Genomic DNA, 27,049 nt, shown 5'->3' on the forward strand with positions numbered 1-27,049 from the left:
TATATATATATATATGTATGTATATATTAAAAAATATTGACCCGGATTAGTATAGGGCAAGTAATAGAGATTGCAAGAATTAGCATATTTGCCTTTATGATATCCGTAGAAAACCAGGATAATCTGTGTAGCTCTGTGTGTGTGATGGCATGAAATTTCACAATTTGTCTTGTACCTTCTGTCTCTCTACAAGTATATGTAGAGAGAGACAACAGAGAACTTAAAATATGTAAAAGTGTATACTCGTTTGTGAGAATTTATTTTAATAAACACGTCAGAATCACTTGCTATATGCCAGGCACTTAGCTACACCCTTTACACATATTAATTGGTGTAATCCTTATAACTATCAGCACAGAGATATTAAGGAATTTGCACAGGATCCAATAGCTGAAAAGTGGGGAGGTGGGATTCAAATCCAGGCTGTCCGGCTCTTAACCACTATGTTTTGCCACCTGGTATTTCACTGAAATGGTTTCTGATCTCTTCCTCTTTATTTCCTTTCCTGTTTCCTTTTTGTTGTTGTTTGTTTAATTTTTAAGAAATATTCACCTTATAATTATTAAATATTTTAGGACATCCAAAAAAGGATATCTTTTTTTCTCTTTTTAGAGGATAAACTAAAAGAACTAAGTTTGAAAACCAAAGTATTTAATGGATATAAGTCTAAAATTTAAGAATTCAGAAAATGTAAACCTATTGATATTTTTAACATCTTGTCGTATTTGACTTTTTAATTTTACTTTGTAAGGACTGAAGAATTTCAATATCAATTTTATAAATGAGAAAACATTTCATGTCAGTCTTTATAATTTTACAGCACTGCATTTCCCCAAATTAAGTACATGGATTCCAGTCTGACTGTAATTATTCATTATGTTTTAGAATTTTACATTTTGCTTTAATGTAACTAACGAATCTTACACTCCGTATTGGTTTACTTAAGCCTTTTTACTGCTAGAGATGCATACTTTGTGGTATCTTCCTCACTCTTACTCCTACCGGCAAGAATAATTTATCTACTTTGTAAAATTTGACATACAGTGATAGAGAAGTTGTGAAATGTTTGTTTATTCCGTTGTGAATTTTATTGTTATTTCTAGTTTTCTATCATTGTTCAGCGTTTCTACTAACATACATGTATTCACTCTTGTAATTGTTTTCATCTGTTTTTAGTTATTTGAATTCTGTTTCATGAATAATATCTATTAAAGGAAAAATGAGTAATTTTTTTATAATTATACCTAATTTTACTTAAATACTACTGTCCCAGAAATTATCTTGGTAAAAAGTCTGTCTTTAAACGAAAATTTCTTTTTTATTAGCCAAGGAGAAATAGATAGAAATTGAAAAATTTATAGATTAAGATGATCTTATTAAGAAATGTAAGATTTTCCACTGGGTCACTTTTAGTTAATCCTGTTCCTTTGGGGGAAAAGTGTTTCTTAGGAGTTGTTCCTTCCTTTTTCATGCATCAAGAAATAATACATTATTTCCACGTAGAGCAATCGGGTCACCTTGAAGATGGATGTTTCACATACAGAACATTCTCATGTAATCGGCAAAGGTGGCAACAATATTAAGAAGGTGATGGAAGAAACAGGATGCCACATCCACTTTCCAGATTCCAACAGGAATAATCAAGCAGAAAAAAGCAACCAGGTGCTTTGTCTTTTCACGTGAACTTTTATGGGACGAATTAAAGCTTGCATTTTCTGTATGCATAACTTTTTTGGGAGATGAGAGCAAAAGAGTAATCATGAAGATGGCATTTAGTATGGATTGTATGTCCCTCTCCAAGGAGACTGAAGGTGCTCTTCTTTTTTAAAGAGATGACTTGTAGATGGGCCATAAATCCTTGATCTCTAAATGGTTTGTAGAAGAGAGGGAAGGATATCGTGGCAACATAAAACGAAGTCCCTACGAAAGTCTCGGAAGGCATGTGAGTTAGGAAAGGACCTGAAAGCTTGCCTAGTCCAAGTACCTGTTGATAGCTGGGATTCTGTCTGCAGCATCGCACAAGTGGTCCTCCAGGCTACACTGGAGCACCTTCTGAGAAGCAATGTATGAGTGTCTGACTTGCTCACATTGACTGAATTATGGCTCTGTTTTATACACATTTTTTTTCTCGTTCTTGTGTTGGGAAACAAATGGAACTCACCTGTCTACATGAAAACGCTGTCAGTACTTGAAGAACAGATGGTGTTCTCTGTGTTATTTGGAAGTTTTCTCTCCTCTAATCACAATGTAGAAACTATGTTGGCCACAAAGATGAATACGATACAGTTTTTTCTCTGTGGGGACTAATGGCGACAGTGGGACACATACATAAAGAACTAGATAGGAAGCCGTGGTAAAAAGCGAGAGCAGTAATCAAAATATTTGATGGCTGATACGGCATGGGCATGGCCCATGAGAGAGCGCTGTCCTGGAGCCCCACCCCCTTGGCCTAACGCCAAGAGTAATTCTTTAGTTGATGGATCATAGGAAAGCCCAGGAGATCCCAGGAGAGGGCTGTTGGAGCAGCAGTTTTTTTGCCAACTAGCATGGACGTAGTTCATTATTTTGAGAACTTAGTGCGGCACTGTCATTGCACATTGATATCCATCTCGTAATCAGAGAGTTTTTATAAAAAGGGAGAAAATGCAGTGAACACGAGAAATTGTGACGAGGGCAGGATGGGCTCATGGGGGCTGGGAGGTCTTAGGTAAGTCCGGGAGGTGACGTTGATCGGTTGACACACATCACCAGAGCTTGCAAAAATCCAAATTCTGATTAAGTAGCTCTGGGTTGGTGCCTGAGATCCCTCATCTTTAACAAACTCCCAGATAGGCGATGCTGTTTTATCCTGGACGACACTTTGAGTAGTGAGGGTGTAGATAACTGGGAAAGCAGATGTGGGTTCGAGTACAATAAATCTAACTCTGTGTTTTCTTTTTTTGCAGGTATCTATAGCAGGACAACCGGCAGGAGTAGAATCGGCCCGAGTTAGAATTCGGGTAACTATTTTTTACCTTTAGTACTGTAAATCAGTGTCAGCGATGTCTGCATTATAAGGCAATAAAAATACCATAATTTATCAATTTATAACCAAATCATATGTTCAACATGTAGGAAATAGTGACAGAAATTATATTAATGTATCAGAGGTGTTTCTTAGAGGCGTTCTGGATTTTGTCTGGCTTGATTTCTCTGATGATTTTGAAATGATCAAAAAGACGCCTGAGGAAAAATGCCACAGGCAGCTTAAGTTACAAACTCTCAGGTTTCACAAAAGTCTCCTTTCATGTAAAGAACTTTATATAGTCTACCCAAGCTTGTGGCTGTAATACAAGCATTATGTTTTAAAATTCCATCTTCAGAAAAGAATGAATGAACTACACACATCTCTAAATGTACAGTGACTTAACTATTTGCCCTGGGTTCTGTAATTTCATTTTAGGAGCTGCTTCCTTTGGTGCTGATGTTTGAGCTGCCGATTGCTGGAATTCTTCAACCAGTGCCCGATCCTAATTCCCCCTCCATTCAGCACATATCACAGACGTACAACATTTCAGTGTCATTTAAACAGCGGTCCCGAATGTATGGTGCTACTGTGATAGTACGAGGGTCTCAGAATAACACAAGTGCCGTGAAGGTAAGTGGTTTAGGTAATTCCGAACATTGTAGGTGTACAAATCATGCAAGTTTTATTTTTAAAGGATTTTAAAAGTAATTTGTTTTCCAGGATTTTTTCTCATAGTACATTCTGGTTCTTAGAATGTGTTGAGTTTTTCCACAGCTGTCAGAAGTGCAGTAGAATCTGTCCCTTCAACGTGGACGGTTACGGTATAGGGTTACTTCTTTCCCACCCTTTTCTCCTAGGAAGGAACTGCCATGCTATTGGAACATCTCGCCGGGAGCTTGGCGTCAGCTATCCCTGTGAGCACGCAACTAGATATCGCAGCTCAGCATCATCTCTTTATGATGGGTCGGAATGGAAGCAACATCAAACATATCATGCAGAGAACGGGTGCTCAGATCCACTTTCCCGATCCCAGTAATCCACAAAAGAAATCCACCGTCTACCTCCAGGGCACCATTGAGTCTGTCTGTCTTGCAAGGCAATATCTCATGGTAGGTTTACTGAAGTTAATGGTACGATTTTTTTTTTTTTTTTTTAACCTCTTTGGGTACAGTGTTTGTTGCTGCCCATACTGTACCAATGTGGTATTTATGGAAGTGCTTTGAAATCCTGGTCAAATAAACAACTTACTTGGTAAAAGGAAATAAAAGAATAAGGTACATAGTGCCTCACAGACTTAATTTCATTTGATAGGTGAGTAATTTCCTTTTAGTATTCTTTTAACTTACACGAAGCAACAGAAGAGGTTACATGGAAATAACTGGCTGTATTTTGTGGAAGGTGGTTATTTTTATTTGACGTGTAATATTAGTTTGAAGGTGGTTATTTTTATTTGATGTGTAGTATTAGTTTGCGTTTGCCAAAAAAGTCTTCTGTTTAAACAGAAAAGTTAAAAATTAGCACATTGAAAATTTTACCCTCAAAGATGTAAATTTTGGTAGCATGAAACATTTGAACGTTTCATAAATCTCTGATAAAATTTTTAAAATGCTGTTTAAGCCGTGAATTTGAGTGTCATGCATTGAAGAAAAATAACAGTTATATAATTTACTACTGCTTCCAGTTTATAATTTTCAATATTTCTATCCTTCCTATATTCATTTAAAAACCCAGTGTGTAGATTGATGTATAGTAACAAAATGGACTGACATACTGAGGACTCACAAGTATTCTTATTAAAAACACCATTATATTCTCCTGTTCAGTCTAGACCTTTAGTGACATTTGAATCCATAAACTTCAGGTGTTACATTTGCTGTTATTAACTTGCAGAATCTGTTCTTGAGAAACTTTCAGAAGATCCAGATTTGTATTGTTGATTCCATTCCTCTGACAGATGATAACTTGTTATAATCATTAAGGAATTATAATATGTAATTTTAAGAATTAATTTTTAATTTTCTTAAAAGCGAGGCTTAGTTAGGCTACTTTTAATATATGGCTAGTTAGAGAGTATATTTGTATTCAAAGATTACTATGATTACCCTTCATATTTTCTTTTCTGCGCTTTTCAAGTTCTTTAGATATTATTTTGAGTTAGTAAACTTTTCAAGCCATCAGCACAGTTATGAATTCATATTCATACTTTGATCACACCTGCCAAAAATACAGGTGTGCAGTGAGACATATTATTATTATTAAACAATACTGAAAGACATGAGGGAGAGATAAATTAAATGCCTTTAACTTACATTTAAATACCATCACCGGGCTTCCCTGATGGCGCAGTGCTTGAGAGTCCTCCTGTCAATGCAGGGGACACGGGTTCGTGCCCCGGTCCGGGAAGATCCCACGTGCCATGGAGCGGCTGGGCCCGTGAGCCATGGCCGCTGAGCCAGCGCGTCCGGAGCCTGTGCTCTGCAACAGGAGAGGCCCATGTACCGCAAAAAAAATAAAATAAAATAAAATAAAATACATAAATAAATACCATCACCATTTTTTTATAGCAGTGTCCTTACAAACATCACTTATCCAGAAGAGAAATGGAACTTGGTGATTTCATTTTAATTCTAGTATGTTTGATGGTAATTTCTTCTGATAATTATGTACAAATCCATCAATCTGTACATCGTAAAAATGTATGGGATCTGGTTCCTATACTAAGTAGATTAGGGGCCAGGAAGACAGCATCAGAGAAAAAAAGTGCTAAACTCTGCCATGCTAAAGAGTGAGATAGTGAAGAGAAGGGGTGATAGTAGCATTTTACTCCAGGAAGGAGGTAAGGTTTGAGCTGTGTCAGAAGAGAAGTAGGAATTGGGTTGGCAAAGAAGCCTTTTGATGAGTTAAGATACCAGTGTCAGAACCTGTTTAAAATATAGTCAAGAGGCTGGTCTAGCCTGGAGGAAGGGGCAGACATGTACACATAAACCTGTGATTGCACCAGCAAAGCCGAGCTGAAATGTGGAGATTTTTAAAGGCTGATACATGTTTAGATTTCATTCAGGAGACAATAAAAAGCCTCCACTGTAAGTCTTTGAGCCAGGGCACAAGATTCGCATCCTTGATGTGGCTGAGAATCTCGTTTCTGGTGTCACTAACAAAACTGAAGTCAGAGAATGGAGGAATTTTCCAAGGTGGAGAGTAGATAACGAATTCAGGGCCCAAATAAACATAAGGCACATGTTTTTGTCATCCAAAAAATAGTTTCTACCCCTCAACATGATTTGCACACCAGCCTTCTAAGCTATGTGAAGGTATATAATTTAGCTTTAATACTTTGGTTTACTCTTTAAATCTATAAAAGACTGTATTATCTGTAGGCATGTTAAATTACTGGATGTTTAAATGAGTAACTTTTTAACCTCTCACCCTTTCCATTGTGACATTTCCTAGGGTTGTCTTCCTCTTGTGCTAATGTTTGATATGAAGGAAGAAATTGAAGTTGATCCACAGTTCATTGCTCAGTTGATGGAACAGCTCGACGTCTTCATCAGTATTAAACCAAAGCCAAAACAGCCAAGCAAGGTTGGTTCAGAGTCTGGGCCCAAAGAGAACCATGGATCACCTCACATTCTGTATAGTGTTATTTTCATATAAATGTGTATTTGCATATACATGGAACTAAATATTCTATATAATATACATCGTTATATGTTATATTTAGTTATTTTATATAAATGTAAATTTGTAACAGCATTCATTATTGATCTTTTTTTTATATATATGTTGGTTTTTGGAGTCCATTTGTGACCATCATTTTAATTACATATATGGGAAGGAAAGGGAAAACATTTTCTTATTAATTCACAATCTGGTAACTTTAAACGTTACTAACTTGCCGGAGAGTTGGTAAGGCTAAATAAATGTTGTGTTATGTGCATATGTGTATGTATACACATCCAAGGCAATTAAAAAAATACTTAGTTTACTTACTAATTGTGAGCCACTGTGCTAGCCCTGGAGATTTAAAGAATAGGCGCCATTGTCGGTCATATATACTTCATTGTTTGTTTTTGGTTTGGGGGTTTTTTTTTGTGGTACGCGGGCCTCTCACTGTTGCGGCCTCTCCTGTTGCGGAGCACAGGCTCCGGACGCGCAGGCTCAGCGGCCACGGCTCACGGGCCCAGCCGCCCTGCGGCATGTGGGATCTTCCCGGCCCGGGGCACGAACCCGCGTCCCCTGCATCGGCAGGCGGACTCTCAACCACTGCGCCACCAGGGAAGCCCTGTCATATATACTTTAAGTAATGAAGTGTCCCCAGGTCAGCCTTCTTGGAACTTCTCCTCTAAGATGCTGCAAAGTTTAATGGGATAATTCTGGCGTTATTAAGTGCTAGTGAGAGTTTGAGGAAAGAGGAGTGTTCCTACGTTAAAGCACGTAAGTTGATACGGCCACTTTGAAAAGCAACTTGCGATCATGTGCTCACACTGAAAACACGGATACCCTACCCTCAGCGATGCTATTTCTACTCATACATGCCGAAGAAACCTTTGTATCAGAAGCCAGAGGACAAGAATGGTGTTGAATAAAAAAAGCAAGTTGTGGACTTCCCTGGTGGCGCAGTGGTTAAGAGTCTGCCTGCCAATGCAGGGGACACAGGTTTGAGCCCTGGTCTGGGAAGATCCCACATGCTGTGGAGCAACTAAACCCGTGCGCCACGACTACTGAGCCTGCGCTCTAGAGCCCACGAGCCACAACTACTGAAGCCCTCACGCCTAGAGCCCGTGCTCCGCAACAAGAGAAGCCACCGCAGTGAGAAGCCCGCACACCGCAACAAAGAGTAAACCCCGCTCGCTGCAACTAGAGAAGGCCCGTGCACAGCAACAAAGACCGAACGCAGCCAAAAATTAAAAAAAAAAAAAAAAAAAAAGCAAGTTGCATAATAACATGTACTAAATGATAACATTTCTGTATATTTTTAATTATAGTAGGTAAAACACCAAACAGTTGTGCCTTCCATTTTTTAAATTTCTAAACTGAATTTTATCATATATGCATGTGGTATATGTATAACATGTATTACTATATACAATTTTGTCTGTATGTAAATAATGTGGTATTTAGTGTCCAACGTAAGAAAAAGAATCATGCGTTCTTCAAAAGAAAACTTTAAAGGAGAAGATAGGATTGAATCTAAATGAACTTGATATATTGAGCTTAAAGTTAGAGAATAGAACCTTAATTTTATGTATTGTGAAGCTTTGTACTTTACTAATTTGAGTTGACTAGAGTCACTGTACGTACCAGAACGAAAAGATACTGTCAGAAGAGACTTTGCATGTAACGATGGACAGGCACAGGAAGATTTCTGGAGTTCGGCAAGAAGTGAACAGAGGTCAGGGGAAAAGAGATTTTAAGTGAGAACTCTGAAGCCTTGCAGCATCCCAGGGCTGTTTAATTATGCCTCACAGGCCCCGAGGCTGATTATTGCTTTAACTGCTGTCTCAGCCACACATTTTGTTTATTGTCCACTGGAGGCTTTCCCCCTTGGGTTCACATTTCCAATTTTCCAGATGAGTCCATTGAAGAAAAAAAGAAGATTTATTGTTTGGAAATTTATTTTACTATAAGCTTTGCCACAAATATGTCCTCAATGAGGAAGAGTGGTACCTCAAGGTCCATTAGTTAACTAGTAGACTGTAAATGTCAAATGTAAGTGACTATTATTATGCAGTCTGTATATGGTGACTTGTTTGATTTGTTTTGTAAAGATGAGATAAAGGGGGGAAAGCTTTAATGTAGAGACAAGAGGATATAAACGGGAATGGGCTGTAGAGACAGCAGGACCCAAGTTCCAGTCCTCTAGCTGCTCCTCCACAGCTGTGCTGTGACCTTGGGTAAGGCCCTTGTCCTCACTGAACATGAATAATAATTCCACCCCATGAGGTTTTGCAGGAATTAGAATATATGTGCAGCTTCCATCACAGTGCCTGGGACACAGGACACACCCAATAAATGGTAACTAACATTTTATGGTTTTACCAAAAGGAGTAAACTTAGGAAATACGTGGTTAGAATTTGCAGTTGATTTTATTAAAGCATCATTCATCCATTCCCTGACTGGAATTCTTATTACCATATTCATTTCTCAGCCCCCTCCCCAATTCATTGTAGACTACTTGCATGTCACTTTTTTCTTTCTCATTATGTGTTTTCATAGTCTGTGATTGTGAAAAGTGTTGAGCGAAATGCGTTAAATATGTATGAAGCAAGGAAATGTCTCCTCGGACTTGAAAGCAGTGGGGTTACCATAGCAACCAGTCCATCCCCAGCATCATGCCCTGCCGGCCTGGCATGTCCCAGCCTGGATATCTTAGCTTCCGCAGGCCTCGGACTCACTGGACTAGGTATAAAATTTATTATTATAGCCCTTCTCAGCCACTGGGGGATTGCTTATCCAGTTTCCTTTCTTTCTACTGTTTGGGGCTACATTTTAAAGGCTGTTTTTTTTCCTCTTCAGGCCCTATGATCAGGTGAAAAGCAGCACAACTCGAATCAATCCATTTTGATTTTTTTGTTAGACTCTATGGATTTCTGTTTCCCAGATTCTTTTTATTTTGGCATAAATAATCAAGGTCTGGCTGTTGTATTTTCGGTGGCTGTGTTTGTTCTTCTAAATTAAGAATGCCATTGAGAGTGAAGTGAGCTGGCGGACTATAATTTATGTGTTTGTCCTCTCTTGCATTTGCAATATTGCCACTAGTCCCTAGAGATAAAGATGATCCAGTTTGCTTTTCAAAAAGTAATTGCAGACCTGCATGAGGGGTGGGGAGCGGGGAGGAGAAAGGAAACAGAACCCTCAGTCCTAGTGGTTAGGCCTGCCTTGCCCAAACACAAAGGAGATCCAGCCTGCGGCCACCGTGGGAAACAAACCAACCTGCATTTATATCTGAGGTGAAGAAGAGAAAGATGAAAGAACAGCATCATCTTGGTGCTTTAGTTCTTTAAGAAAGCAGGGTGAGCCACTTAATAGGCATGGTGTGATATGTATTGCCTCATTTACGGATTCCCATGTTGTAGGATAAAGTTCATTGCTATATTACAGTTATTCTAGGTTCACTACTTCTTTGCACATTTTTCAGTAGCCATTATATAAGTTGTTAATGCAATAACCCTCACAGATCATTCTACCAAGTTCAGTGTTGAGACAGAAAAAAATACTCTCAGCAGTCTTTCACATTTTTAATAATTATTCTTGCTTTTTAAAAATGTAATACGGTTATAATATGATTAAGATTCCAAGTATCCCTGCCCAGACACCATTACAAGTAAAGACAGATTTTCCCCCTTGGCCCCTAATCTCCCAAAGTTGTCCCTTCCACTGGAGATTCTGAACAGAGTTGTAATAACACAGCAATGCATGTGAGTCAGGAAATGCCAGTCAGGCAACTTAGCAGGAGCTGAGTTCTTCCTGCACTAGAGAGAAAAAAAGTGAGCAAAGATCAGAGTGATTTAATTTTAAGATGTTTTCATGGCTCTCTCTAGCGTTAAGTATTCCTGGGAACTTATTTATACAAACTCACATTTCACTTTAGAACATATTTGAAATGCCCGAAGGGAAATTTCATTTCTAAATCAAAGGTTAAATCCTTAAAACAAGCAAAAAGCGGGAAAACAATTCTTTTTTCTCAGAAAAGTCTTCATACGCATTGCGATGGACCCAAAGACGTCATGTATGGACAAGTCATACACGGTATGAAAACTGTTGCAGGTGGGCCAGCCTCTGCAAATGGACCGAAGGGAGATATTCTGTTGCAGGAAAACGTCCCCCTAGTCACTGCTAATTGCAAGTGGTTTAAAAAGAGTTTGTTTGGAAGCAGGTGACAAGTGAATTAGGCAGAGAAATACAAAATGGGTCTCCATGTGAGCACAGTTTTGTTCATCCTGGCTAGTTGAAGTGATTATGAAGCAACTGACTGGTGCTCCAGGCCCCTGACTACTGTCCTGGTCTGGGCATATCTGTCTTCCATTTCTGTTTGTGGGCAAGTGGGGTCCTGTGTTGGAGTTGTATCATGCAATATTTCATGTGAATATTTGAAAGAAGGTAATCTGTCACTCATATCTTATATTTGGAAAATACCAGATTATATGGATGTGCATTCCAGATGGCAGTATTGATGCCATCTGTATTTTTAATTCTTGAGTTTATGTGTATTGACTTTACATTCATTCATTACAGGTCTTTTGGGACCCACTGCCTTATCTCTGAATACTTCGACAACCCCGAACTCACTTTTGAATGCTCTTAATAGCTCAGTCAGTCCTTTGCAAAGTCCAAGTTCTGGTACCCCTAGCCCCACATTGTGGGCACCTCCACTTGCTAGTAATTCAAGTGCCACAGGTCAGTATTATTTAAGTACAATCAAAGGTGTGTATTCTTAGGTATTAATCAGTTTTTCAGTAAAATTTACTAGTGGTTCCGTTTCCGTAGGGAAGAACTATGGTTCAAGAACACTGCAGCCAAACAAATTCTCCAGAGTGTAAATCAACTAAAATGAAGCATAATAAAGCAGTGAGATTTTCATAAAAGTAATATGTAATCTTCAAACATGACAAGCAGATCAGGAAAAAGGGCATGATGTGCAGGGAGCCAGTGGCAAAAGCACACGAGGGTCACTGACCTGGTAATTAGGAAATGCACGTTCTAGTTTGACAAGTTTGCTTGGTAGTCATATGCACATGCTAAATCTAGCTAGTTTCCTCATTTGTACAGTGAAGGGCTTGGACTAAATACTCTCTAAAATGTTGTTCCATTTTAATACTTCTGTGTTTTTATAGTAATGTGTTAAACCTGTTAACAGAGAGGTATCAAAATTGAATTCTCAGTTTGCAGCAACAAAAATGACTTTTTTTTGTTGTTACTGAAAATAATAAAATAATGCTTCTTGATTCTGAGTTTATTCCTGTCTAATGTCTGTCTTCATGAAATGCTGTTGTAGGTTTTTCTGCTATACCACACCTTATGATTCCATCTACTGCCCAAGCCACATTAACCAATATTTTGTTGTCTGGAGTGCCCACCTACGGGCACACAGCTCCATCTCCCCCTCCTGGCTTGACTCCTGTTGATGTCCATATCAACAGTATGCAGACAGAAAGCAAAAAAATCTCTGCTTCATTAAATGGACACACACAGGTAATGCCCGTCAGCAAGAATCACGTGATCTATGCTGTTTGTAAGAGATAAGCCACTGGTAACGCGTTTAAACTTTCACCTGAGATGAATTTTAGAATTGTGACCATATCTCTGTGTTGTTTTCTATTATTATTTCAGTCTCCGAATATAAAATATGGTGCAATATCCACTTCATCACTTGGAGAAAAAGTGCTGAGTGCGAATCATGGTGATCCATCCAGACAAACAACTGCATCTGAGCAGGCATCTCCCAAATCAAACCCTGCAGAAGGTATCTTTCCTTCTGAACTTGAGCCTGCTCTGTTGATTGGATAAAGGGGATTGTAGAAAGTCTGTGCAGTGATTTGGAGTGGGTTTTTCTAACTAGTCATGATTCACCCTGCCTCAAGACTGCAGAGAGACAGTATCTTGAATGAAATTCCAAAGAACATGGTGAAAGAGCACTTTGCCGTAGAAAGAACCACTTTCCCGTTACATTGGACCTTCCTAAATTAAAGTGAATGTAATTGTGCAGCAGGAAAGCATTAACTTACTGTGTGTGTGTGTGTGTAATTTTTTCCCGAGTATTTCTTTTAATAACACTTCACCCTTAACAATCTTTAAAGAAACATGAGGGTCTTCAAATTTCATCATGAGTTTTTGAGGTAGCCTGAATTTAAGGCATCTTCTCTGTAGCTGAAAGCCGTTACGCTTTTGTCTCCATAGAACTGGATTCTGATTTGTTTCCATTGCAGGTGACTGTTGATAGTAAGATGATGTCTGGATTTTTGCTTTTTTATCTCTTCTCCTGCAGGTTGTAATGATGCTTTTGTTGAAGTAGGCATGCCCCGAAGTCCTTCCCATTCTGGAAATGCTGGTGACTTGAAACAGATGATGGGTCCCTCCAAAGTTTCCTGTGCCAAGAGGCAGACAGTAGAACTATTGCAGGGCACAAAAAACTCACACTTACAGTATGTATTTTAATTTTAAAATCCCTTGATCCTCTGAAAGAAAGTGTATAACAAGCTGGATTTGTGTTAAACTCAGTAGTTAGTGCTCTTTGGTTCAAGTGCATTTGACATTATCCATGGGTTTTTCATTTCTCTTTATGATTATCTTCTCTTTTTACTTTTAAAAATTTTATTAAGAATAGTATCTGATAACTTTCACCCTTGTTATAAAACAAAATTCAACTGAATAAATGTAAAGGTCAAATTGACTTTATTCAACAATTCATGAATTGGCAGCATCCCATTTAGCAGATAGAAAGGAGCTCCAAAGAGCTGCAGAAAGAAGAGGTTTTTAAAGGCAGAAAGGGTGCGGGACAAGGAAGTCATAAAGAAAGGATTATTTCAGGCAAGGTCACCTTCCTTTGGGAGAAGGCAGGGGTCTATCAGGTGGGTTACCAGACAGGACTGGTTAAGATTACATTCCTAGGAGAGGCTGAAACTGCAGTTAGGTTAGGTATCAGGTCTTGGATGGCGGATATGGGGCTTAGTACAAGCGACATTTTGGGCCTGTTGTCCCTTTTTTCACAATTCTCTCCTTTTGATCAGACTTTTCAGCCCAAGTGAGAGATGTGATCAAAATTTAAGGCATTAGCACCACTCTCAGCTACCTCTCTATAGTTTAGTTCTTATAGCTTTTACTGATCCTGTGTGAGGTGTTCACAGGTCATGATTCTTTTTTTTTGCTATTGAATCTCTGTGGTATTCACAGGTCATGACTTCAGGCTCACAATTGTTTTAGTCAGTCATTTTCTTCCTTTCTTTTCTGGCATTCCAGTTTCAGGGAGGTCATTTGCTCAGTGGTTAGTGGCTGCAAACATACATTTAAAGCTTTTGAGAGAATTCAATGCACCAGGGAGACTACTGTGACTGTTATAAATAGAATCATTTCCAATGTTTGGAGGGCAGTTCGGAGCCGTAGTACCCCAGACCCAAACCAATCAAAATCAAATAAGTCAAAGAAAGACCCTGCGGAAGGAGTCATTTTTTTAAGCCAAGTGGCTTTGCTCAGTGATTTTAGTTAACTGAGTTTCCACTTGCCCAGAATGTTAATCCGGGTTCAGCATGTAGTGTTGGCCACAGCACAGACACTCCCTTGTTCAGCTAAAAGATAATCAAAGGCTAGTCTATTATCAAGCACAACTTTGGGGGCTTCCCTGGTGGTGCAGTGGTTGAGAGTCCGCCTGCCGATGCAGGGGACACGGGTCACTTTCACTGCAAAGGGTGCAGGTTTGATCCCTGGTCGGGGAACTAAGATCCAGCAAGCCGTGCAGCACGGCCAAAAATTAAAAAAAAGAAAAAAGAAAAAAGAACTTTGGCCAGAGAATCTAAGGAATTCTGTTGGGCAGCTACTGTCTTGGTAGATTTTGCAGTATTTTCAAGAGTTAAGGAGAGATTCCTGATTATAGTTTCATTTACATTTACCCTGGGGGTAGGACCGTGCTATGGAATGTGAATCCTGAACCATGAAAGAAAGCCTCCTGGACTTTCCCAACTCTGCAATATAAATTCAGGGGAGTTGTCCAATGAAGTGTCTCAGTTTGTTTGTAAATAGTTAGGGGCACAGTTAGATAACTCAAGAGGCATTGCCCTCTTATGCGCTAGCCATCTAGGCACCCATATGCCCGAGGAGAATGATAACCACCACAGACAAAGATAAATACTGTTGGGGCACAAACCACTTCCACTAAAGTGGTGCTGTTCATGGATTCATTTGCAGGGATTGTTGCATTTGCCCATTCAAGCCATGAGTCATTTAAGTTTTCAGTGCATTTGGGAAGTAAGTCTCCTAACCTGAAATAAAAAGTTCTAAATTACAGAGGTTACCTCCCTTAGCAAAGGCCTGAGAGGTTCAGATGACTGTATCATCTTTCTGGATCAATGCCAGACAGAGTAAAGGAAAGAAAAAGAGAAGAAACAGGTTTCATATTTAATTAAAGTGTGAAGTCTTGATCTGGGGTCTCAGGAGGAAGCGGTCTACCTCCGTGTCAGCTCCTTCTCCAACTAGTCAGTTTGATTTTGAGGTCTCCAGCTGGTGTACGGGACCAGACGTCAGGTGGGGTCTTCCTCAGCTGTGAGATGTGTACCTAAGTCTCTGAAGTTTGGCTGCCATCTTAAGTAGCGAAGACGGTCTGGTGTAGTCCCTTCCAAGGAGACTCAAGGACCGTCTTTGTTCTTAGTGATTCCAAATCAGAAGGGTGGGAGAAAATTGGAAACATGAGTTTGGAGAATTGTGGCTAGTTATTTGAAGGGATCTAGAAGAATTCAGGATCCAGTCCAGTTTACAGGAATATAACAACACCTCAAAATTAATAGCACTAGAATCTAATATCTACAAAAGTGCAAACATTTTTTCTCTACAGTTACTTCCATTTTTTTAAAACAAAAGATAATTGCAGTTAAACTAATTTGTTTGCTTTAAAATTGCCTTGATTATTTACATAAGTGCAGCAAGAATAGTGATTGTATTGTATGAGTACTTTTTAAAACTGCTTTGCAGGAACTTTTCATAAGGAATCTCAGATTGAACTCTTAAAAGCCTCTGAGGCCAGAAAGCCAAGCCAAGGACTCGCCATCAGATTTTACCTACAATACCTATAGTTTGGGTGAATTCCTCTCTTCATAAGGTCCCAAAAATAACCTGAGGTTCCTGGGCCTGCCAGGAAACGACCTTCCTTACTCACCGGGTAAGGCTGCCAGGAACCCTGTAATCAGAGTACCAGGCCAATTTTTTTTCAAGGGGCTTTATCGGCTTTATTAAGTTAACCTTAGTTCCTCAGAGCTGTCAGATCATATCTGAGGCTGTGTACATCTCTCTCAAATATGACATTTCAGTCAAAGCTTTGGTAATATAGCCAATGTTTCCAATGTGTTCTGTTGCAAGGAGAACAGATTCTTATTGACCTTTGCAAATAACTAACTGTATTGCTGTGCAAAGAATACAGAAGAGTTTCCAAAGAGTTTCTGGAGGGATCAGGTAGGGAGAAAAGTTAATGTTTCGTCTTTGTTTACAAAGGTATACTTTACCAGATTGCTTTAAGTCATCGATAACTTAGGAAAAAAGGTTTCCTTAAATCTAGAAAAAGAAAACATTAAGGATCTAGCAATTTTTCAAACAAAAAAAAATCATTAAAAAATTACAATCATTCTCCTCCTCAATTCATTTAGTCCCATGTACAATAATTGATATTCGTTCTGCTTGAATCCAGTTCAGTTTTATGACCTTTATGTTATCAGAAACATGCACTTGTTAAAATCCTTTCCATGAATCTCCTTGAAGATGAAGCACTTTTGTAAGAACACTTCTGCAGAAGCATCTAAGACAGTAAGTCTCTGTAAATGACAAAGACTTAAAAATGCCCATTGTTCAAGATCTGATGAGATTTCGTTTGATAAAGAAATGTAGTTATTTCTGTGAAATACACCAGTTTACATTAATATTAATTATGACTGATAACATTATACCTGGACATATCACATCTCTAGGAATTTCACACAGCTCTGGAACACTTATATACCTATACAAATACAAAATAGAGAGGAGAGGGCTTAGTGTTACTTTTATTTGACAATACTTCCCATGTAATTTAACACATCAAAGAAGCCTAATTAGTTTAAGATCTCTCCTTTTATAAGAAAAGGGAACAGTTCTTTTGAGATGTGTCCCAGGAGCCCTCTGGAAAATCTCAAAGTTAGTTTGAGGTCAGAAAGATTTCATTTGGGATTTGATTTGGGGGAATTTTGTCAAAAATATCAAAAGGTTTAAAAACACTTGGTCAAATAGGATCAAAGATCACTGTGAAACAACATTAACTTATCCATTTAACCAAAGTGACAATTGAAGACTACACAGGCAAATATAGAAAGTTAAATAGTTGTTACAGGAAATTATTTTGGTAAAGCACAAAATACTTGCTTTCTAGGCAGATTACTTAAAGGTAAATAACAACCTTTTACAATCTCTTACTAAGAGCAGACCAGTAATTCAAAATCACTTGTTCTTTTAACGGAGAGAAAATCAATTCTGATTTTGCACTGATGTACTTTTGATATTAAAACTCATTTTTTTTCTACTTAAATAAATTCATTCTAATTTTAGCATGCTTGACCACACATAAAATTCCTTTCTCAAGATTCCTTTCCCACAAACCTTCTACAGTTTGGTCTTATGTTTTCTTCTTTCACATTCTGAAGTAACCAGTCTCACTTCAGGACAAAATTAGTTTCATTTTCATCAACAAAAATTCCTCTCCATTCCTCATACCTTCTTTTACTGAAAACACACATCCTACTTTCCTTGCATATGGAAATGTTTCCTTATTATTTCTAGTAACTTTAATTTTATATATATATATATATATATATATATGTATATATATACACACACATATATATTATAAACATATTTATATAATATATATTTAATTTTTAACCCTAAACAACCTTTTTAGTGAAAAGAAGTAAACAATTGTGTGGCTTGACAAATTAATATTTTTTACAATGTCTAGAAACATATGCTTTTCCATAGTAAATTTCTCAGTGTGGCACAAAACACGTTTATTACTGTATCCAAATATCTTTAGTGTTCTCTGTAAAAAAATAAAAAGGCCAAAAGTGGTAAACCTGTGTTCAGTAATTAATGTTTTAGTATTTTATCTTATTTGGAAACGATCTGGATATTCAATGACTATCCATCATTTACTTTAATTTAGCAAAACTTTGTTTTAGGTTACCAAAAAGATTTTAGAGAAACTATTTTAAAAGTTTACTGAGAGGGCTTCCCTGGTGGCGCAGTGGTTGGGCGTCCGCCTGACGATGCAGGGGACACGGGTTCATGCCCCGGTCCGGGAAGATCCCACATGCCGCGGAGCGGCTGGGCTTGTGAGCCATGGCCACTGAGCCTGTGCGTCCGGAGCCTGTACTCCACAACAGGAGAGGCCACAACAGTGAGAGGCCCCCGTACCACGGGGGAAAAAAAAAAGAAAGTTTACTGAAAAACTTTTATCCCACTTACATCTGTAGTAATCCCCTTTTTTCTGTTGGGGATATGTTCCAAGACTCTCAGTGGATGCCTGAAACCATGGATAGTCCTGAATTCCTATGTATACTATGGTTTTTCCTATACATATATACCTATGATAAAATTTAATTGGAGATTAACAACAATAACTAATGAACAATTATAACAATATATTATAATAATGTGGTATCTCTCTCTCACTTTCTCTCTCTCTCTAAATGTCTTATTGTACTGTACTCACCCTTCCTCTTCTTGTGATGATGTGAGATGATTAAAATGCCTATGTGATGAACTGAAGTGAGGTGAGTGATGTAGGCATCGTGATGTAGTGGTAGGCTGCTATTGACCTTCTGATGATATATCAGATGGAGGATCTGATCCTGGATCGTTGAGCTATGATGATGTTGATGGTTGGGGAATTCCACGATGGGGTGGAGTGGGGTGGCAGGAAATTTCATCACACTACTCAGAACAGCAAACAATTTAAAATGTATGACTTATTTATTTCTGGCATTTTTCATTTAATATTTTCAGACTGAGGTTGACTGTGGGTAACTGAAACCATGGAAAGTGAATCCACAGATAAAGGGGGACTACTGGATTCAATTTACTTAATTTATATAAGTACTTAATTTTTTAAAGCCACTTACATAGAGGTCTTTTACAAATTAATTTTGGCAATACCATCCGGAGGTGGAAAATTCAATACATCTGCAACACGTACATAGACACACATAAACTGACAGTCATAAACAGAGACCTTTTGGGTTCCATTTTTTAATTACTGCTGTGAATCAGGTGCACTAATACAAAATTTCACTAGTTATAAAAAAGAAAGTTGGATTTAAGTTGTTTTCTGGTAGATGGAATAAGTTTACCTGCTCAGATGGCTGAAGCTTTTTACTGTATTTGTGGGGAAGACACTTAAAAATTTTTGTGTCCACCTGAAAAAAGAAAAGAATTACCTCCCTAAAGTTTGTAGAACATTTACATCTCAAAGGTACAGGGAAAGAATGCAAGTTCCTCCAAGGACTTTGGTTTCTTCCTATAAGGCCAGAATTTCTACAATACTTACAAGCCTTCTGAATAGGGGAGGTTTTAGGATTGGTAAAAGGAATAGGTGGACTTGGAGCCGCCTCTACAGCTAGTTTCTAGTTTTGCAAAGATTTGTAAGATAAGGACAGTTGCTCTCAATTCCTCAAAGAAATGGGTTGCAGCCTAAATGACATTATAGTTTGAGCCACCCATCCAACTCCATTATCCTTAATTTGCTTTTTTTTTTAAAATATCAGGGAGAAGATTTCTAACTAAGGTGGGAACCACAAGATTTCTCTGTTGGATTTAGAGCTGTTTGCCTTTGGAATGTTTCAGTAAATCCTTTCACAGAGGCTTTAGAGGGTTTTTCTTGCCCTCTGAGTGCATAGTTTAATTTTAGTTTAAGGGAGGAGATGTAAAAAAAATTCCCATCAGCCTCTGAATATCAGCTTCCAATTTTTGACCAACTGTTGACTGCAGAGCTACTTAAAAAAAAATCTTTTAACTATCTTGTCAGTTTTCAGTGTGGACAAGCAGTAAATATTTCTGGCAGTATTGAACAACCCCTTAGACTTAAGAGGTATTCCAGAAGAGGGTGCAAAAAATATTTTATTTTCCTCTCTTTATTGGGTACTACAGACAAGAGACCCAGGAGAGCTGACCCTGGTAAGAATTTTCTCCCTTCGTGGGCTTCTGCCAGTTTTCCCAGGATTCCACCTACAGGCTCCAAGTGAGGTTTAAAATAGAGGGTGTAGCTCTAGTATCTACCAGAATTTGGCAAGGTCTTTCATGAATTTTAATTTAGTTTCCCTTAGCTGTTTAAGGTAATAATGTAGCAGTTTATAAGAAAATCCCTCAGAATCTCATCACTTCTGGGAGGGGCTCATTCAGGGGCCCTCCTTTGAGGGTAGATATGAGGGTGTCTGTTGATGCTGAAAAGTCAGCCTCTGTGCCCCGGTGCTGAAGCGAATCTCGGAGACAGAGCGTGGGGTGAAGTAGAAGAGAACAGCTTTAGTGCTTTGCCAGGCAAAGGGGGCCACAGCGGGCTCGTGCCCTGAAAAGCTGTGTGTCCTGACCCGGGGGGATTTGGTGAGGACTCTTATAGCAGTGGCTCAAGGGTGGGGTTGCTGATAGGAGCAGGGTGTGTGCAGGGCCTGCGCTCCTTTAATCTGGCCTCAGGTGGTCTCCTGATGAGCTTCTGTGGTTCTGAAGGTTATCAAACTGTGACTTTCTCTCTGGAATAAAGAATGCTTCATAAAGTCATTAACATCTTCCATTTTGGGAGGTTTTAGTTCTGCAGAAGAGCTCAAAGATATTGTTATGTGTATCCCTTGATGGGGAACCAGGACCTGCACCAAGGCCTGCACTCTTGTTTCTTGACTGCTCCTCCCTTGTCTCTGTATCCCCTTCCTTCCCTAATTAGCAACTGTTCCAATCTGCCCTTTGGAACCCAGGGAAGGTCATAGAGGCTGGAGTCTATTCCCTGCAAACAAGAAACAGGGGACACAGAAAGGCTTCCATGCCCAGGAGCCCCACAGGGTCCCAGTGGTTTCACTGCATGACCACTAACCTGTCAGACATTTGTTTGTGATCTTCTAGTCTCTTCAGAGTGGAAAGGAAATTTAGACAGGATTACTGGAGTGAGTACTCATATAAAAGAGGATAGGGAGTTCGCTGGTGGTTAGGACTCTGTGCCCTCACTGCTGAGGGCCTGGGGTTTGATCCCTGGTTGGGGAACTAAAATCCCACATGTGCAGCATGGCCAAAAAAAAAAAGAGGATAGAGGGGAGCAGTAGTAGTTATGTCAGTCTTATTGTCTCTTGTTTTAGGTACCTCTTGTGTCTTTAATTTTTCATTAGCCTTTTTGCAATGAATCTTTCATTGAAGCTATTTTGGAATTTTGAAGCCTTTTGGAGTTTTCTGCATGCCAATTAAAATAGGTGTACCATTTTTTTGGGGGGGGGAGTGGGGAGTCCTTGCTTTTAAGTGCACTTCTTAAATGATCTTATATAATTGGAACATTACTCGTAATGGCCATTCTAATTGTAGGTCATCTTTAGTAACACTTTGCCATTTTTATAGATAATTATAGCTTCCAGGACCATAGTTCTTAGATGTAAAATAAGCAAGTGTACCAGAAGGTGGAGTGCTTAACTCTTTGAATTTTAAGGATCCCATTTCTTTCAGCTAAGCCGTTTTGGGTTTGGGGGAGCCAGATGGATATCTAAGAAGGATGCGCTGTGGGCCTGGTGTGGTGTTTTACAGTGAACCTTGTTGCACGGAAATCTTCTTGAGGATGGTGGATGACCTAGTGTCAAGCTAACCTGTTCCATGACCGGCTTATTTGAACACGGGAGTCCTTTGAGTTAGGTGGAGAGTACTTTATCGGCTTTTCAGTGCTTCACCCATGCCCACGAATTTTTGTGGCTTTTTGGCTTCTGAGATTCCTATTAGTGGTAGCTTTTATCTACAGAAAACAAGATAAACACACACATGCACCTTAACAAATTGGCAGTAACCAAAGGATTTTGCTGTGTCCCAGCCAGGTAAAGGTCTCGTGTATACCACCACCAATTCCAAGGCCATGGGACCTTGGCCTGGGGAAAGAATTGAACCAACAGACCTCAACAAATGGAGACTGAGGACTAGGGGTTCCACATACATGGAGAACTGATAGTTCCCACATGGATCATGGGACAGAATCAAGGCCTGGGGGTTTCCACCAATTAATTGACTGTTGTGGTCTGAAATAAAGGCTAGGGGCTTGAGCTCCCGGCAGAATCATCTGCCTGACCCAGCTGACCTGCCCTGTATTGGAAAGCCAATTAGACTGGGAGCTCAGTGCAAAGAGAGCAGAGCTCAGAACTGAGAGGAAGTTACCTACAGTCCTCAGAAGCACTGAGAGACAGAACTCGAAAGGGTTTGCAGGTGCCACACCTGTGTTTCTCATTCCCAGAGTTATTGGAAGTCTCCTTCAGTCCTATTACTGCCATCAAATCTGTTAAAAAAAATTCAGCTGAGTAAGTTTAAAGATCAAATTTACTTTATTCAACAATTCATGAATCGGCAGAATCCCATCTAGCAAATAGAAAGGAGATCCAAAATGCTGCAGAAAAGAAAACATTTTAAAAGGAGAAAAAAGGAGAGACAAGGAAGTCATAAAGAAAAGAAAGGATTATTTCAGGCAAGGTTACCTTCCTTTGGGAGAAGGCAGCTGTCTGTCTGGTGGATTACCTCACTAGTGTTGGCCAGGAAATTCCAGACAGGACTGGTTAAGATTACATTCCTACGAGAGGCTGAAACTGCCGTTAGGTTAGGTATCAAGTCTTGGTTTGTTGATGTGGGGTTTAGCACAAGTGACTCCATTTTAGGCCTGATGTCTCCCTTTTAGTGCCCTTAAATCTTCTCTGTCATCTCTCCCCTTCCTTTAGCTGGTTGGGTTTATTTCTGGATTCCCTAAATCATCTCTTTTGCTCTGAAACTTTAGCATTCTCTCTGCTCTTCAGTAATCAGCAGGGGAATTTTAACTCTCCGAATTTTGCTGTAAGAAATTTTCTTAGTGTGAATTCTCCTTCATTTGGCTTTGAATTTCCAACTTAAACTATGGCTCCCTTGTTCCAAGGTAGTGAATTGTTCACTTTGGTAATAAATACTTGGCAGTATCATGATTTTACTTATTACAAATCACAGTGAGTATAAATGCATATGTTATATTAAATATAATTCTCCCTTACCATAGCACCATTAGGGATAACAAATGTGTTATCCTTACTTCTCCCACTTATTTTATTTTTTTCAAATAGGCAGTCTATTCACATTTTAAAAATGCAAAACAGTGGAATGCTTTACATCGAAAGGTTTTGGTCCCATCCACTTCATCTACCCAATTTCCTCTACTGTCTTTTATATCGTTACAGAATAGAGTGTGTTTAGGCAGATATAACATATATATATTTTTTTTAACTAAAAAATTGTTTTTATTGCAGTATAGTTGATGTCCAGTGTTGTGTTAATATATATTCTTATTTCCTCTTTTTCTCAGCAAAATCTGTTTTGCTTTTATAAAAAGCAAAATCTGTTTTACTTTTATAAACTCTTTGATTAACTACCATTGTTACCATTTTGTCCAAATCTGCTTTACTTGTGTTTTTCTTAACATGATACTAATACGCCAAATTAACATTATTTATTATAGGTTAGAGAAGTGATTTTGTTTTCCCTTCTGTGTTGATGCATTTGAAGTATATACCTGTTCCACCTGTTCCTTTCATCACTAAATGTGTTCATTGAGTGTGTAAGTGTGAACTGATTATCTCTCATCTGAATTAAGCTGCAACCTCCAGAATGGTCTGCCTGTCTCCGATCTCTTATCAGCTCTATCAATCCTTTATTTTGTTACAGTAATTTTTGTCACACTCTGGCTTTGAAACCACCAGTTACTGCACACTTCCTTTCCTTTGCTTATGCTGTTCCCTCTGAGTTGCTGTTACACAATGGCGAACCTGCAGATGCCCTTTAAATTCCAGGTCCCACGCCTGTGTGAAGCCTCTCTGAACTTTTGTCAAACAAAGTTCTTTGCTGCTCCTTTTGTATTCTAATAGTCCTTTCTAAATTCCTCTGAATTCCCCTGGTACAACTGAAGAGTGAATGATAAAAAGAAGAATGTGTGAGCAAATCAGCTCTTGGATTAATACTGTTGGTTAGTTCTGTTTTACTTGAGCCTAACATGCAGTTGGATGTGAACTTGAGGTGCATGTATATATAGGGCTTTATAAATTCTTATAATTCAGATAATTGCCCCCCATTTTAAGAAGCACTTTCATGTTCTTTCCCTGCACCCTGAACAGATGTTAAAGAATATTTACCTGCTGCCTTTATCATAGCAGATTTGTTAGCAATATCATGTATATTGCACACAAATGAATTGGATCATCTGCATTCCTTCAGACTGACTCAGTTTGTTTAGACTGTGTAAACATGGGTCAGGGATATCTCCTTGATGTATGTAAATTAGAAATCTTGTCTGTATGTCTATTTCATATGTACTGCATACAGTGTATCATACATGCTATATTTAATGTGTGTGAATACAGATCATGAAATAGTTTCAGCACCATCTCTGGAGTCAGAAAGTCTGGGTTCAAATCCCAGCTCTACCATTTACCAGAGGTATGACCTTGGACAAGGTACTCCCCTCATCTGAAAAATAGGGATAATAAGACTGCCTTCCTCATAGCAGTACCGTGAGGATTAAATGAGATAATACATGTAAATGGTTGACGGTGGTAAACCTACATAGTCAATGTGGCACCTAGGAAGTGTGTGCTACATTTGTATGTAATGGTGGAGTGTTCAATCCCAAACTCTCTTTCACAGCAGCACTGACAGGTTGCTCTCAGAGCCTGAGCTGAGTACTGCAGAAAGCCCTTTGGCTGACAAGAAGGCTCCAGGGAGTGAGCGTGCTGCAGAGAGGGCTGCCGCTGCCCAGCAGAACAATGAAAGGGCCCGCCTTGCCCCACGGCCATCATATGTCAACATGCAGGTAATGATTAAAAAAAAAAAAAAAAATGGACAAGTCATCCAAATGTAGGCTGCCTAGGTTGGGGAATGGGGAATTCAGTGAGCTTTTAGCAGTAGACCAGAAATTTAATTTAAATATATATGCAGTAGTTAGGAATTGGTTCTGTTATAAACATTAAAAATGAAATGCAGGGCTTCGCTGGTGGCGCGGTGGTTGAGAGTCCGCGTGCCAATGCAGGGGACACGGGTTCGTGCCCCGGTCCGGGAAGATCCCACATGCCACGGAGCGGCTGGGCCGTGAGCCATGGCCGCTGAGCCTGCGCGTCCGGAGCCTGTGCTCCACAACGGGAGAGGCCACAACAGTGAGAGGCCCGCTTACTGCAAGAAAAAAAAAAAATTGAAATGCAAGATTTAGTTTGAGAAGAATTCTTTAAAATATAATATTAAAAGTGACATGGTCTGTGTCACTGTGTCTTATGCAAATGACATTTTTCCTCTGTTTAAAAAAATGTAGATAAATATGAGAGCTGTTATTTCTAAGCATTTACTATCTCATGACGTAGTCTTGGATAAATAGATATAATATTCTATCTGTGAAATGGAGAAGATAAATTTGGTGTTCCTTAGACAGTTATAAAAATAACAAATGTGAAGCTTTAGTGTTTTGAAAGGAGATGCTAAATATTATTGATGGTTATGTTGGTTCACAGATTTTTATGATAATTTTGAACAGTTTCCTCAGCAGGGATTTTCTCTGTATCCATTTTCAAAGTATTAGGCTAATTACTCAAAATAGACCAATGATCATGAAATTCAGAAATCTGATCTTCATATAGATCACAATATGAAAGATAAGGATTTTGTGCTTTTAGGGATGCCTCTAAACATTTGATTTCAGTGTCTGAATCACTGGGTAGACTTACCTACTTTGTAGTAAGGGATTGATCATCTCCCATCCCCCCACTTTCAAAAAAGGGAAAAATTTCACAAAATCCTAGAAATAAAGAAGTTGTCACAGATATGTCAAAGAAATTAATTCATGGGACTAAATTATACTTCTGTAATTCCAGTGAAAACTACAGTACAATCCTGCTTGTCTGGTTTTCTAGTCCTTTGCATTTGAACATTTTCAAGAGTTTTTAGATGAATGTTTTTTACAAAAGCCATAGCCTTTATAAAGTGCAAAGTTAAACAAAAAGACATTTATTACATTTTCTCTGGAAGATTTATTTTCAGTTGTTATAAATTAAAGTTCTCTCATCTAAGAAGTATCAGATTCCTTTATGATCCCTTTATGGTTTTCATCCATCTTGTGATTCTCGTCTTTTCCATCGGGTGTATACCTATAGTGAACCACTTTCGTGTTCCTTTCTTTTAGGATGGATGTAAATGTTCTTAGTGATAGAGTTTCAATTTAAATAGATGTATTTACGCCATTAGTGAAGAAGTGACTCTTAAAATCACCAGGAAATCAGTGATAACAGTTTGAAGACTTCCCTGATTGCTTAATAGCTGAAGATGATCTCTGTCTCCTGATCATTCTTGGACTTCTATATCTCCAGCTCTCTCTTCACACTTATCTCACTTTCTAATTTATTTTGTGGTTATTTTTCTTACTCACCCCTGCTAAGCCTCTATATGATTTGAGGCTATAGATTAGTTTTGGTTCATTGTAATATTCTTACACAAAGTGCAGCACAGTCCCTTTAGCCAGAAGGCACTCAATAAATATTTACTGAACAAGTAACTTTAGCATCTCCCCACATCTTGCCCTTAGACAGTAGTCATTACAAGTTGATTTTAACTCCCAGAATCATTTTAGACCTAGGATTTCAAAAACATTATCAAACTGTGTTATCTAAAAATCTGACTCTCCCAATTTACTGCCATGTTCCTTCTGGTTGGTCTAGGTCAGCCTGTTTACTTTTATTATTTTGGCCTAATCATTTGTAGTACATTTCACTTTCAGAAGTATCCTGTTTCAGACCATAAATTATATGGACACCCTACATATGATGGTATAGTCCTCCTGGGAGGAAGGTCCAAAGAGCTCTTGCCAGTGGGTTCTTGACCCATCTGATAGGCCTTTGAGACATTCTTTTTTTTTTTTAACTTATTGAAGTATAGTTGATTTACAATATTGTGTTAGTTTCAGTTAGTTTCAGCAAAGTGATTTTGGTTATACATATATGTATATATCTATATACTTTAAACAAAATTCTTTTCCGTTATAGTTTATTACAAGAGACATTCTTAAATCAAGTCTAAGCTAGTTCCTGAATTGGCGA

General features: G+C 38.6%; 1 protein-coding gene across 1 annotated transcript in view; it reads left to right on the forward strand.

The window, feature by feature from the left end:
• The window catches only part of BICC1 (BicC family RNA binding protein 1), a 305,576-nt gene that overhangs the window by 257,640 nt on the left and 20,887 nt on the right, over window positions 1–27,049 (forward strand). The window contains exons 5-15 of the mRNA XM_007451161.1: window positions 1,504–1,662; window positions 2,946–2,999; window positions 3,443–3,637; window positions 3,865–4,116; window positions 6,458–6,589; window positions 9,225–9,411; window positions 11,244–11,405; window positions 12,004–12,200; window positions 12,339–12,471; window positions 12,994–13,150; window positions 24,618–24,783. Of these exons, the coding sequence (XP_007451223.1) occupies window positions 1,504–1,662; window positions 2,946–2,999; window positions 3,443–3,637; window positions 3,865–4,116; window positions 6,458–6,589; window positions 9,225–9,411; window positions 11,244–11,405; window positions 12,004–12,200; window positions 12,339–12,471; window positions 12,994–13,150; window positions 24,618–24,783 (1,794 nt within the window). The remainder of the gene's footprint in view (window positions 1–1,503; window positions 1,663–2,945; window positions 3,000–3,442; window positions 3,638–3,864; window positions 4,117–6,457; window positions 6,590–9,224; window positions 9,412–11,243; window positions 11,406–12,003; window positions 12,201–12,338; window positions 12,472–12,993; window positions 13,151–24,617; window positions 24,784–27,049) is intronic.

The sequence above is a fragment of the Lipotes vexillifer genome, unplaced genomic scaffold (assembly GCF_000442215.2).
Source record: "Lipotes vexillifer unplaced genomic scaffold, Lipotes_vexillifer_v1.1 scaffold1309, whole genome shotgun sequence".
In the NCBI taxonomy this organism is placed as follows: domain Eukaryota; kingdom Metazoa; phylum Chordata; class Mammalia; order Artiodactyla; family Lipotidae; genus Lipotes; species Lipotes vexillifer.